General features: G+C 45.9%; 2 protein-coding genes across 2 annotated transcripts; both read left to right on the top strand.

Annotated features, from left to right (window-relative positions):
- Positions 1–712: 712 nt before the first annotated feature.
- Positions 713–1,087, top strand: LOC140226451 (histone H2B.2, embryonic). The gene has a single exon (XM_072306917.1). It carries the CDS (start codon positions 713–715, stop codon positions 1,085–1,087), a length of 375 nt encoding a protein of 124 aa, XP_072163018.1.
- A 6,774-nt stretch (positions 1,088–7,861) lies between these two features.
- Positions 7,862–8,236, top strand: LOC140226440 (histone H2B.2, embryonic). The gene has a single exon (XM_072306906.1). The coding sequence runs from the start codon at positions 7,862–7,864 to the stop codon at positions 8,234–8,236; it is 375 nt and encodes a 124-aa protein (XP_072163007.1).
- Positions 8,237–13,282: the final 5,046 nt, after the last annotated feature.

Below are 13,282 nucleotides of genomic sequence, written 5' to 3'. Positions count from 1 at the left end.
AAATGTGGGTAAGTCTGGACAATATCTTGCTGTCTGACATTGGCTTTTGGTATTGTGCAGTGGGAAACAAGCAGTCAATCAATCAATCAATCAATCAATCAATCAAGTAGGTAAAAAAAAAAAAGAGTATCAGCAAAGTATGAATGCAAGAAGGTATGTTTTTTTTTTCTAACGCAAAATGAATATTTACAAATAGATTTCAGCTTCAGCGTGTCAGCGAGCGGCGACGAAGGTAGATAACATGTGTAAGCTTAACACGCAATCAAAAGGAATAAGGGAAGTTAGCAGCTTTTTTTGCGAGATACGAAACAGAATATATATAGTTACAGGAGATTTTCTAGATCTAGTTTGATTACAAAGAGAAAAGAAAAGAAAAGTAAATGGTGATTTAATATTTGCAGAGAATATTATTCACGTTTTTCATTTTTACACGCAATTCGTGAACAAATTAAGGTAAAATTGGACAAAAATCTGTCTACTGCCATCTGGTGGCAGAAACCGTTATTCCACCACCGCGGCCGGCCGGCCGGCAGGCGGGGCCGTCACGCCCGCCTGAATCGATGCTTCTGCTAATCCTCATCTAATTTGCATGAACTGTGCGAGCGGATCCTCCAAACGCGTATAAAAGAGGAAAGGGGGCAGCTGACCATAACATTTCTCTTTCAAAGCTGCATCGAATTCGCATCCGCCTAGTCTCTAGTCAACGCTCACAATGGCTCCTCCATCCGGACAAGTTGCCAAGAAGGGTTCCAAGAAAGCTGCCAAGGCTCCCCGGCCCAATGCCGACAAGAAGAGGCGTAGGAAGAGGAAGGAGAGCTACGGCATCTACATCTACAAGGTTCTGAAGCAAGTCCACCCAGATACTGGAATTTCGAGTCGCGCCATGTCCATCATGAACAGCTTCGTCAACGACATTTTCGAACGCATCGCCGCCGAAGCTGCACGTCTCGGTCAGTACAACAAGAAGTCGACCATCAGCAGCCGTGAAGTGCAGACCGCAGTGCGCCTCCTTCTCCCCGGAGAACTGGCAAAGCACGCCGTCAGCGAGGGCACCAAAGCTGTCACCAAGTACACTACATCCAAGTAGATGTCCACAGTCGCCTATATCTCAAACGGCCCTTATCAGGGCCACCACATAACCAAGAAAGAATATCCCACTGTTGTATGAAAACCTAATCATATCCTAATTATAACGAATCGAAAAGCTAGTACTTTACCCACCAGAGAAATACAAATCATCGCTTGTTTATAGTGACTTCACATTGTATGCTTATTTATATTTGCTTCTCGTGTTCACTTAATGTATTCGTTAATTAGTTTATTGACAGCACCACCTGATTGAAACATGGTAAAATTAGGCAAACATATTACAGATTAATGTTTAAGACCCGCACAATATAGATTAACTTCCAATCAGCCAGCTCTTCCCTTTCGGGTAAAAGAGTGTATTAAATTACCACACCGCTTTATAGAATCGTCTTCTTAACGAGCTGTTGCTATATGAATCTATTCCAAATACCATCATGCACGTATAGTAATAATATCACTGTTACAGCAGCCTGCATACAGAAAAAAAAAAAATCTCGTTCGGAATGATGTTTTCAGTATATTATACGCCGCAATAATCATTGAATTCGCGAGCTGGTATCTCAACGGCGCCATCTACGGGAAGGCGTGAACAGGTTGAGCGGCGTGACCAACCATAGCGGACGGGACGGGTGGGGGCCGCCGCTGCGGGGCTGGTGCGCCCAGTTCGGACAAAGGAAATCACTGCTTGACCAATCACAGGCCACGGATTGGATCCGTCCCGGGTCTAGGGATCCATCGTCCGCGATATAAAATGGGAGCTGGATGTCCGGCGGTTTCATTCTCTTCCCAACTCCGCATCGAAAAATCTCCCCACTCGTTACCTGAAGAAAACATGGCTCGCACCAAGCAGACGGCTCGCAAGTCGACTGGAGGCAAGGCTCCTCGCAAGCAACTGGCTACGAAGGCTGCTCGCAAGAGTGCCCCCGCCACCGGAGGAGTGAAGAAACCTCATCGCTATAGGCCCGGCACAGTCGCACTTCGTGAGATTCGCCGCTACCAGAAGAGCACCGAACTTCTCATCCGCAAACTCCCCTTCCAGCGACTTGTTCGTGAGATTGCTCAGGATTTCAAGACCGAGCTGCGCTTCCAAAGTTCTGCTGTCATGGCCCTCCAAGAAGCGAGCGAGGCTTATCTCGTCGGTCTGTTCGAAGACACCAACCTGTGCGCCATCCACGCCAAGCGGGTTACCATCATGCCCAAGGACATTCAGCTGGCCCGTCGCATCCGGGGAGAGAGGGCGTAGAGAGAGGCCTGTCCTCCGTGGTCGCACCACACAACACAACGGCTCTTTTCAGAGCCACCACATTATCAAGAAAGAATATCATGGTTCATACAGGACAATATTCTGTTTGTTATTCTTAGTTTTAAAAAGTAGAGCCTTGGATGATGTTAGATATTTATGTATTTAAAAGTGCACACGTAGTTGAACGGAAATGAAAAATGAGAACAAGAAAACCACAAAGATAAATGAAATGCACGTAAAGTAGGGATATCTGCCCCCCCCCCCTTCAAATGAAACGCAGTCTACGGTGATTATGTACCTAGCAAATCAATTCATATGTAACTGAGACGAGAAGGGGTCTGTAAGGTGCTTGATAGAGAGGAAGAGAGAGAGAGAGAGAGGGGGGGGGGAGGGATAGATAGGGAGACAGAAGGAGTGAAGGGAGGGGGGTAAGAAAAAGTAAAACTATGTGGTCAAGAAAAGGAAAAAAAAAAGATTGTGACGTTAATTCGGAGCCTTTTTACCAATGTGTTGACGTGATCTGAATGCTGATTCAACTGAAAGTGTGTATTCACAATTGCTTTATTGTGAAATATAATACATGGACAGCCGCCGCGATACAACTAGCTGCATTGAACTACTACACACTGTGCCGAGTTAGCCAGCAAGAGGGCAGCAAACAGCGCTTGTGTCCGCACTGGCAGCAGTAGCAGCTGCCCACTTCTGCCACCGGCTACGCTGATTGGTCGACCGGTCAACAAAAGGATCTTGACCCGCTGGATCCCCGAGCGGGGTATAAATGGGTGCGGAAACAATCGGCGGGGATCACACTCTCAGTTGAATCAGCATTCAGATCACGTCAACACATTTGTCTCTCCGTCTCCAATCATGTCTGGACGAGGAAAATCTGGCAAGGCTCGCACCAAGGCCAAGTCTCGATCATCACGCGCCGGCCTGCAGTTCCCCGTCGGCCGAGTTCATCGCTTCCTTCGTAAAGGCAACTACGCCCAGAGAGTAGGCGCTGGTGCACCAGTGTACCTAGCTGCTGTTCTGGAGTACCTGACCGCTGAGATTCTGGAGCTGGCCGGCAACGCCGCACGCGATAACAAGAAGACGAGGATCATCCCGCGACATCTTCAACTTGCCGTTCGCAACGACGAAGAGCTGAACAAGCTGCTGGGAGGCGTGACAATCGCTCAGGGTGGTGTACTGCCAAACATCCAGGCTGTGCTTCTGCCGAAGAAGACTGCAAAGTCCAGTTAGACACTTCACGGCGGCTCTTTTCAACCAAACGGCCCTTATCAGGGCCACCACATTTTCCAGAAAGAATACATTCAATTCATCATGCTATTTTGTGTTGTGTTGAGATTTCCGCTATATCTGTTTTTTTTTCTTTTCTTTTCTTTTTCTTTTTTTTTCCTTTCTCTCTCTCTCTCTCTCTCTCTCTCTCTCTCTAATTATCCTTACTTGAATCACACATAAATAGGAAATGTAGAGAAAGGAAGAAATATAATGATAAATATGTAAGGTGACAATGCATGATATTATATAAGGAGACAAAATGGATAAGGGATATCTAGACCAAAGAATAAAGACTAAATATATAAGGTGGCAATACATACCATTAGATGAGGAGAGAATATGGAGTAAAGAATAAGCATAGACTAGAGTATGAAAATAAGCAAGAGTTAAGTACCAAGTTAATTTCGGAAGAATTTATGAATTTATGAAACGCACAGATGATAAATCGTCAGGCGAGGCCGTTCTGAGGTTAAAAAGAAGGTATTAAAATAAAAGAGTAATTTATCGACAACATAAGAACAGCACAGCCACATGTATGTAGGACGTTTGTGTGTTTGATTGCATTAATGCTCTAGTGTTTGTGCGTTTGCTGTCTAAAATTGTTGCAGTTTTCGGCATGTTGTAATATAAAACAGCTGCCTTAGGGAAACACGTGGATAAAACAAATGGAGCAGAAAAGTAAATCAAGTAATATGAAACAGAGAACAGATGTGGAAGCACATTAGGCAGAGCGTCTGCACGACGCCATGCCCGAGATGTCCGGTGATTCCTTCGAGGTACGCAATGAGCTGATAAAACGACAGTGCGAAGGTTGCGAGTCATTAGTTTTGTTCCACTACTCTCTGACTCACTACGTATCGCATCGATTGTTATCGTGATGGCGGCTTCGGAAGCAGCAAAGAAGACGACCAAGAAGAAAGCGCCCGAGCATCCACCGACCCAGGTGATGGTCAATGCTGCTATCGGCGCACTGAAGGAGCGGAATGGATCATCGCTTCAGGCCATTAAGAAGTACATCGCAGCCAACTACAAAGTAGGCGATATGGACCGACAGACCATCTTCATCAAGCGAGCTCTGCGGAAAGGGGTTGCCAACGAGACACTGGTTCAGACGAAAGGTGTCGGGGCATCTGGCTCTTTCAAGCTGAACGTCAAGGCAGCAAAGGCAGAGGCGGCGGAGAAGGCACGAAAAGAGAAGCAGAAGGCAAAGGTCAAGGCTGACCGCGAGAAGGCAAAGGCAAAGGCAGCCGCAAAGAAAGAGAAGGCGGTCGCCAAGAAGGCCAAAGCTGCAGCAGAAAAGAAGGAGAAGAAGAAGAAGGCGACAAAGAAGAAGCCGGCGAAGAAGACAGCAACCAAGTCGGAGAAAACGAAGACGCCCAAGAAGAAGACCGCAGCAAAGAAGCCATCCAAGAAGGCAACCCCGAAGAAAGTGGCGAAGAAGACGACGACCAAATCCAAGGCGGCAAAACCAAAGAAGCCTGCTGCCAAGAAGGGTGCCAAATAAGTTTATTTGCACCTCACACCAAAAATCAAACGGCTCTTTTAAGAGCCACCACAAACCCAAGAAAGAATAATTGTTGCAGTATCAACCAGTCGATGGAAAGATGCACTGAGAAAAGAAAGAAAAAAAAAAAGAAGGAAATACACGAAACGGGGAAATAGAAAGGAATAGTTTACAAAAACAGAAATCATTCTATATTGGTGAATTTATGTTGAAAAGGAGAGAATGGTAGATGAAGGCACAATTGAGGAGTTTTATGTGTTACTCAAGAGCAAACAATTGTGTGAGAGCTAGCGAAAATAGGCTAAACAGAATGCGAGCGGGGGGAGGGTGATGGTTTTCGTTTGGGAGAGAAGTTTTACTCTGAAAAATCGTTTCAAGCTCGAAATTATGTGAGTGTGAGTGTGTGTATATATGTATATGTATATGTATATATCTGCCACTCCATATCTATGTAGCTTTGTGCTGTCAATATTATCATATGTGTATTTTATTTGTTCATTTCTTTAGGTAATGTGCGACAGAGTAATGTATGTGATGTGACACAGTGCCCGTCCGACTCGCGGTGCTGGTCTGGTCAACGCAACGAACGGCCGTGAGGTGGCGCACTCGATCCAGCCGGATCTCGTGCAGGCGGATCGTGGGCTGGCCGCGGCGGACAGTAGGAGAATGGGGCGTCGCCCTCCATGTCCGCAAAGCGGTTACTTAACCCTGTTCGGTCATTGGGAGCGTCATCATTCGGCTTTTGGATCTCTCATCAGCTAAACCACAATCAACTCACGCCATCATGTCTGGACGCGGTAAAGGAGGCAAAGGACTAGGAAAGGGAGGAGCAAAGCGGCACCGCAAAGTTCTTCGAGATAACATCCAGGGCATCACCAAGCCAGCCATCCGTCGTCTGGCAAGAAGGGGCGGCGTGAAGCGAATCTCGGGCCTCATCTACGAAGAAACCCGCGGAGTCCTGAAAGTCTTCCTTGAGAACGTGATCCGCGATGCAGTGACATACTGCGAGCATGCCAAACGCAAGACGGTTACTGCCATGGACGTCGTCTACGCATTGAAGAGGCAGGGACGAACACTCTACGGATTTGGCGGCTAGAATTTAACGGCCTCCTGCACCACAAAACAACGGCTCTTTTCAGAGCCACCACATTATCAAGAAAGAATACACTTAATGAAACAAGTTTCCACATCTCTTTCCTTTTCTTTATTACGGAACGTCATCATAAGTAGCACGTTTGAATCAATGCGCAATCTATCTATCTATATAACCACACTGTTCGTACATCTTTTAAGTTCAGATTTCTGTTTCGTGGCAATGCTCTTAAAACGCCCTCATTATACGCTTTACAGAGTTTACCGGTTGTAATTGAAGGTAATAGAATAATTATGGCATCCATTCGCTGATCACAGCCCCCAGTTGCAAATAGAGAGAGTGAGAGAGAGAGAGAGAGAGAGAGAGAGAAAGAAAGAAAGAGAGAGACGTTATTTTCATAAGTAAAGTTGTTGTCATACAATTGTAAAGTTGTTGTCATACAATTGTAAAGTTGTTGCTTTATGTGTAAAGTTGTTGCCTTTTTGGTAAAGTTGTTGCTCCCATAGTGGGCGGGTTGTATAAAGCAACAACATTACACATTTCTTTGGTGAAGTTGTTGCCTTTGCTCACAGATATTTCAGAGTTGTGAAGCTCACAATGCACATGCCGCCCCGCGCCTGGACATGGACTGGAATTTGGAGATACTACCAAGACAGTATCATTCAGAAAAAAAAAAACAAACAAACAAACAAACAAACAAAAACAAAAACAGAAGATAAAAAAGACACACACACACACACACACACACCCACCAAAAAAAAAAAAAAACCACACACAAAAAAAAAAAAAACAAACCCTGCTAATTATTGACTACATTGTATTATGAATAAAGTAGATTGTTTGGCTTCACCTGATATTGAGTTAAACTCACTAAAGAGGATAGATTCTATACCCTATTTTGCATATAGCCAATTTTACGCAGATTCAATACCCTCAATACAAAATGTGGGTAAGTCTGGACAATATCTTGCTGTCTGACATTGGCTTTTGGTATTGTGCAGTGGGAAACAAGCAGTCAATCAATCAATCAATCAATCAATCAATCAAGTAGGTAAAAAAAAAAGAGTATCAGCAAAGTATGAATGCAAGAAGGTATGTTTTTTTTTTCTAACGCAAAATGAATATTTACAAATAGATTTCAGCTTCAGCGTGTCAGCGAGCGGCGACGAAGGTAGATAACATGTGTAAGCTTAACACGCAATCAAAAGGAATAAGGGAAGTTAGCAGCTTTTTTTGCGAGATACGAAACAGAATATATATAGTTACAGGAGATTTTCTAGATCTAGTTTGATTACAAAGAGAAAAGAAAAGAAAAGTAAATGGTGATTTAATATTTGCAGAGAATATTATTCACGTTTTTCATTTTTACACGCAATTCGTGAACAAATTAAGGTAAAATTGGACAAAAATCTGTCTACTGCCATCTGGTGGCAGAAACCGTTATTCCACCACCGCGGCCGGCCGGCCGGCAGGCGGGGCCGTCACGCCCGCCTGAATCGATGCTTCTGCTAATCCTCATCTAATTTGCATGAACTGTGCGAGCGGATCCTCCAAACGCGTATAAAAGAGGAAAGGGGGCAGCTGACCATAACATTTCTCTTTCAAAGCTGCATCGAATTCGCATCCGCCTAGTCTCTAGTCAACGCTCACAATGGCTCCTCCATCCGGACAAGTTGCCAAGAAGGGTTCCAAGAAAGCTGCCAAGGCTCCCCGGCCCAATGCCGACAAGAAGAGGCGTAGGAAGAGGAAGGAGAGCTACGGCATCTACATCTACAAGGTTCTGAAGCAAGTCCACCCAGATACTGGAATTTCGAGTCGCGCCATGTCCATCATGAACAGCTTCGTCAACGACATTTTCGAACGCATCGCCGCCGAAGCTGCACGTCTCGGTCAGTACAACAAGAAGTCGACCATCAGCAGCCGTGAAGTGCAGACCGCAGTGCGCCTCCTTCTCCCCGGAGAACTGGCAAAGCACGCCGTCAGCGAGGGCACCAAAGCTGTCACCAAGTACACTACATCCAAGTAGATGTCCACAGTCGCCTATATCTCAAACGGCCCTTATCAGGGCCACCACATAACCAAGAAAGAATATCCCACTGTTGTATGAAAACCTAATCATATCCTAATTATAACGAATCGAAAAGCTAGTACTTTACCCACCAGAGAAATACAAATCATCGCTTGTTTATAGTGACTTCACATTGTATGCTTATTTATATTTGCTTCTCGTGTTCACTTAATGTATTCGTTAATTAGTTTATTGACAGCACCACCTGATTGAAACATGGTAAAATTAGGCAAACATATTACAGATTAATGTTTAAGACCCGCACAATATAGATTAACTTCCAATCAGCCAGCTCTTCCCTTTCGGGTAAAAGAGTGTATTAAATTACCACACCGCTTTATAGAATCGTCTTCTTAACGAGCTGTTGCTATATGAATCTATTCCAAATACCATCATGCACGTATAGTAATAATATCACTGTTACAGCAGCCTGCATACAGAAAAAAAAAAAAATCTCGTTCGGAATGATGTTTTCAGTATATTATACGCCGCAATAATCATTGAATTCGCGAGCTGGTATCTCAACGGCGCCATCTACGGGAAGGCGTGAACAGGTTGAGCGGCGTGACCAACCATAGCGGACGGGACGGGTGGGGGCCGCCGCTGCGGGGCTGGTGCGCCCAGTTCGGACAAAGGAAATCACTGCTTGACCAATCACAGGCCACGGATTGGATCCGTCCCGGGTCTAGGGATCCATCGTCCGCGATATAAAATGGGAGCTGGATGTCCGGCGGTTTCATTCTCTTCCCAACTCCGCATCGAAAAATCTCCCCACTCGTTACCTGAAGAAAACATGGCTCGCACCAAGCAGACGGCTCGCAAGTCGACTGGAGGCAAGGCTCCTCGCAAGCAACTGGCTACGAAGGCTGCTCGCAAGAGTGCCCCCGCCACCGGAGGAGTGAAGAAACCTCATCGCTATAGGCCCGGCACAGTCGCACTTCGTGAGATTCGCCGCTACCAGAAGAGCACCGAACTTCTCATCCGCAAACTCCCCTTCCAGCGACTTGTTCGTGAGATTGCTCAGGATTTCAAGACCGAGCTGCGCTTCCAAAGTTCTGCTGTCATGGCCCTCCAAGAAGCGAGCGAGGCTTATCTCGTCGGTCTGTTCGAAGACACCAACCTGTGCGCCATCCACGCCAAGCGGGTTACCATCATGCCCAAGGACATTCAGCTGGCCCGTCGCATCCGGGGAGAGAGGGCGTAGAGAGAGGCCTGTCCTCCGTGGTCGCACCACACAACACAACGGCTCTTTTCAGAGCCACCACATTATCAAGAAAGAATATCATGGTTCATACAGGACAATATTCTGTTTGTTATTCTTAGTTTTAAAAAGTAGAGCCTTGGATGATGTTAGATATTTATGTATTTAAAAGTGCACACGTAGTTGAACGGAAATGAAAAATGAGAACAAGAAAACCACAAAGATAAATGAAATGCACGTAAAGTAGGGATATCTGCCCCCCCCCTTCAAATGAAACGCAGTCTACGGTGATTATGTACCTAGCAAATCAATTCATATGTAACTGAGACGAGAAGGGGTCTGTAAGGTGCTTGATAGAGAGGAAGAGAGAGAGAGAGAGGGGGGGGGGGGAGAGGGATAGATAGGGAGACAGAAGGAGTGAAGGGAGGGGGGTAAGAAAAAGTAAAACTATGTGGTCAAGAAAAGGAAAAAAAAAAAGATTGTGACGTTAATTCGGAGCCTTTTTACCAATGTGTTGACGTGATCTGAATGCTGATTCAACTGAAAGTGTGTATTCACAATTGCTTTATTGTGAAATATAATACATGGACAGCCGCCGCGATACAACTAGCTGCATTGAACTACTACACACTGTGCCGAGTTAGCCAGCAAGAGGGCAGCAAACAGCGCTTGTGTCCGCACTGGCAGCAGTAGCAGCTGCCCACTTCTGCCACCGGCTACGCTGATTGGTCGACCGGTCAACAAAAGGATCTTGACCCGCTGGATCCCCGAGCGGGGTATAAATGGGTGCGGAAACAATCGGCGGGGATCACACTCTCAGTTGAATCAGCATTCAGATCACGTCAACACATTTGTCTCTCCGTCTCCAATCATGTCTGGACGAGGAAAATCTGGCAAGGCTCGCACCAAGGCCAAGTCTCGATCATCACGCGCCGGCCTGCAGTTCCCCGTCGGCCGAGTTCATCGCTTCCTTCGTAAAGGCAACTACGCCCAGAGAGTAGGCGCTGGTGCACCAGTGTACCTAGCTGCTGTTCTGGAGTACCTGACCGCTGAGATTCTGGAGCTGGCCGGCAACGCCGCACGCGATAACAAGAAGACGAGGATCATCCCGCGACATCTTCAACTTGCCGTTCGCAACGACGAAGAGCTGAACAAGCTGCTGGGAGGCGTGACAATCGCTCAGGGTGGTGTACTGCCAAACATCCAGGCTGTGCTTCTGCCGAAGAAGACTGCAAAGTCCAGTTAGACACTTCACGGCGGCTCTTTTCAACCAAACGGCCCTTATCAGGGCCACCACATTTTCCAGAAAGAATACATTCAATTCATCATGCTATTTTGTGTTGTGTTGAGATTTCCGCTATATCTGTTTTTTTTTCTTTTCTTTTCTTTTTCTTTTTTTTTTCCTTTCTCTCTCTCTCTCTCTCTCTCTCTCTCTAATTATCCTTACTTGAATCACACATAAATAGGAAATGTAGAGAAAGGAAGAAATATAATGATAAATATGTAAGGTGACAATGCATGATATTATATAAGGAGACAAAATGGATAAGGGATATCTAGACCAAAGAATAAAGACTAAATATATAAGGTGGCAATACATACCATTAGATGAGGAGAGAATATGGAGTAAAGAATAAGCATAGACTAGAGTATGAAAATAAGCAAGAGTTAAGTACCAAGTTAATTTCGGAAGAATTTATGAATTTATGAAACGCACAGATGATAAATCGTCAGGCGAGGCCGTTCTGAGGTTAAAAAGAAGGTATTAAAATAAAAGAGTAATTTATCGACAACATAAGAACAGCACAGCCACATGTATGTAGGACGTTTGTGTGTTTGATTGCATTAATGCTCTAGTGTTTGTGCGTTTGCTGTCTAAAATTGTTGCAGTTTTCGGCATGTTGTAATATAAAACAGCTGCCTTAGGGAAACACGTGGATAAAACAAATGGAGCAGAAAAGTAAATCAAGTAATATGAAACAGAGAACAGATGTGGAAGCACATTAGGCAGAGCGTCTGCACGACGCCATGCCCGAGATGTCCGGTGATTCCTTCGAGGTACGCAATGAGCTGATAAAACGACAGTGCGAAGGTTGCGAGTCATTAGTTTTGTTCCACTACTCTCTGACTCACTACGTATCGCATCGATTGTTATCGTGATGGCGGCTTCGGAAGCAGCAAAGAAGACGACCAAGAAGAAAGCGCCCGAGCATCCACCGACCCAGGTGATGGTCAATGCTGCTATCGGCGCACTGAAGGAGCGGAATGGATCATCGCTTCAGGCCATTAAGAAGTACATCGCAGCCAACTACAAAGTAGGCGATATGGACCGACAGACCATCTTCATCAAGCGAGCTCTGCGGAAAGGGGTTGCCAACGAGACACTGGTTCAGACGAAAGGTGTCGGGGCATCTGGCTCTTTCAAGCTGAACGTCAAGGCAGCAAAGGCAGAGGCGGCGGAGAAGGCACGAAAAGAGAAGCAGAAGGCAAAGGTCAAGGCTGACCGCGAGAAGGCAAAGGCAAAGGCAGCCGCAAAGAAAGAGAAGGCGGTCGCCAAGAAGGCCAAAGCTGCAGCAGAAAAGAAGGAGAAGAAGAAGAAGGCGACAAAGAAGAAGCCGGCGAAGAAGACAGCAACCAAGTCGGAGAAAACGAAGACGCCCAAGAAGAAGACCGCAGCAAAGAAGCCATCCAAGAAGGCAACCCCGAAGAAAGTGGCGAAGAAGACGACGACCAAATCCAAGGCGGCAAAACCAAAGAAGCCTGCTGCCAAGAAGGGTGCCAAATAAGTTTATTTGCACCTCACACCAAAAATCAAACGGCTCTTTTAAGAGCCACCACAAACCCAAGAAAGAATAATTGTTGCAGTATCAACCAGTCGATGGAAAGATGCACTGAGAAAAGAAAGAAAAAAAAAAAAGAAGGAAATACACGAAACGGGGAAATAGAAAGGAATAGTTTACAAAAACAGAAATCATTCTATATTGGTGAATTTATGTTGAAAAGGAGAGAATGGTAGATGAAGGCACAATTGAGGAGTTTTATGTGTTACTCAAGAGCAAACAATTGTGTGAGAGCTAGCGAAAATAGGCTAAACAGAATGCGAGCGGGGGGAGGGTGATGGTTTTCGTTTGGGAGAGAAGTTTTACTCTGAAAAATCGTTTCAAGCTCGAAATTATGTGAGTGTGAGTGTGTGTATATATGTATATGTATATGTATATATCTGCCACTCCATATCTATGTAGCTTTGTGCTGTCAATATTATCATATGTGTATTTTATTTGTTCATTTCTTTAGGTAATGTGCGACAGAGTAATGTATGTGATGTGACACAGTGCCCGTCCGACTCGCGGTGCTGGTCTGGTCAACGCAACGAACGGCCGTGAGGTGGCGCACTCGATCCAGCCGGATCTCGTGCAGGCGGATCGTGGGCTGGCCGCGGCGGACAGTAGGAGAATGGGGCGTCGCCCTCCATGTCCGCAAAGCGGTTACTTAACCCTGTTCGGTCATTGGGAGCGTCATCATTCGGCTTTTGGATCTCTCATCAGCTAAACCACAATCAACTCACGCCATCATGTCTGGACGCGGTAAAGGAGGCAAAGGACTAGGAAAGGGAGGAGCAAAGCGGCACCGCAAAGTTCTTCGAGATAACATCCAGGGCATCACCAAGCCAGCCATCCGTCGTCTGGCAAGAAGGGGCGGCGTGAAGCGAATCTCGGGCCTCATCTACGAAGAAACCCGCGGAGTCCTGAAAGTCTTCCTTGAGAACGTGATCCGCGATGCAGTGACATACTGCGAGCATGCCA

Source organism: Diadema setosum, chromosome 3, assembly GCF_964275005.1.
Source record: "Diadema setosum chromosome 3, eeDiaSeto1, whole genome shotgun sequence".
NCBI classification, from domain to species: domain Eukaryota; kingdom Metazoa; phylum Echinodermata; class Echinoidea; order Diadematoida; family Diadematidae; genus Diadema; species Diadema setosum.
The sequence above is the reverse complement of the archived record's forward strand: the minus strand, read 5'-3'. Positions and strand labels throughout refer to the sequence as shown.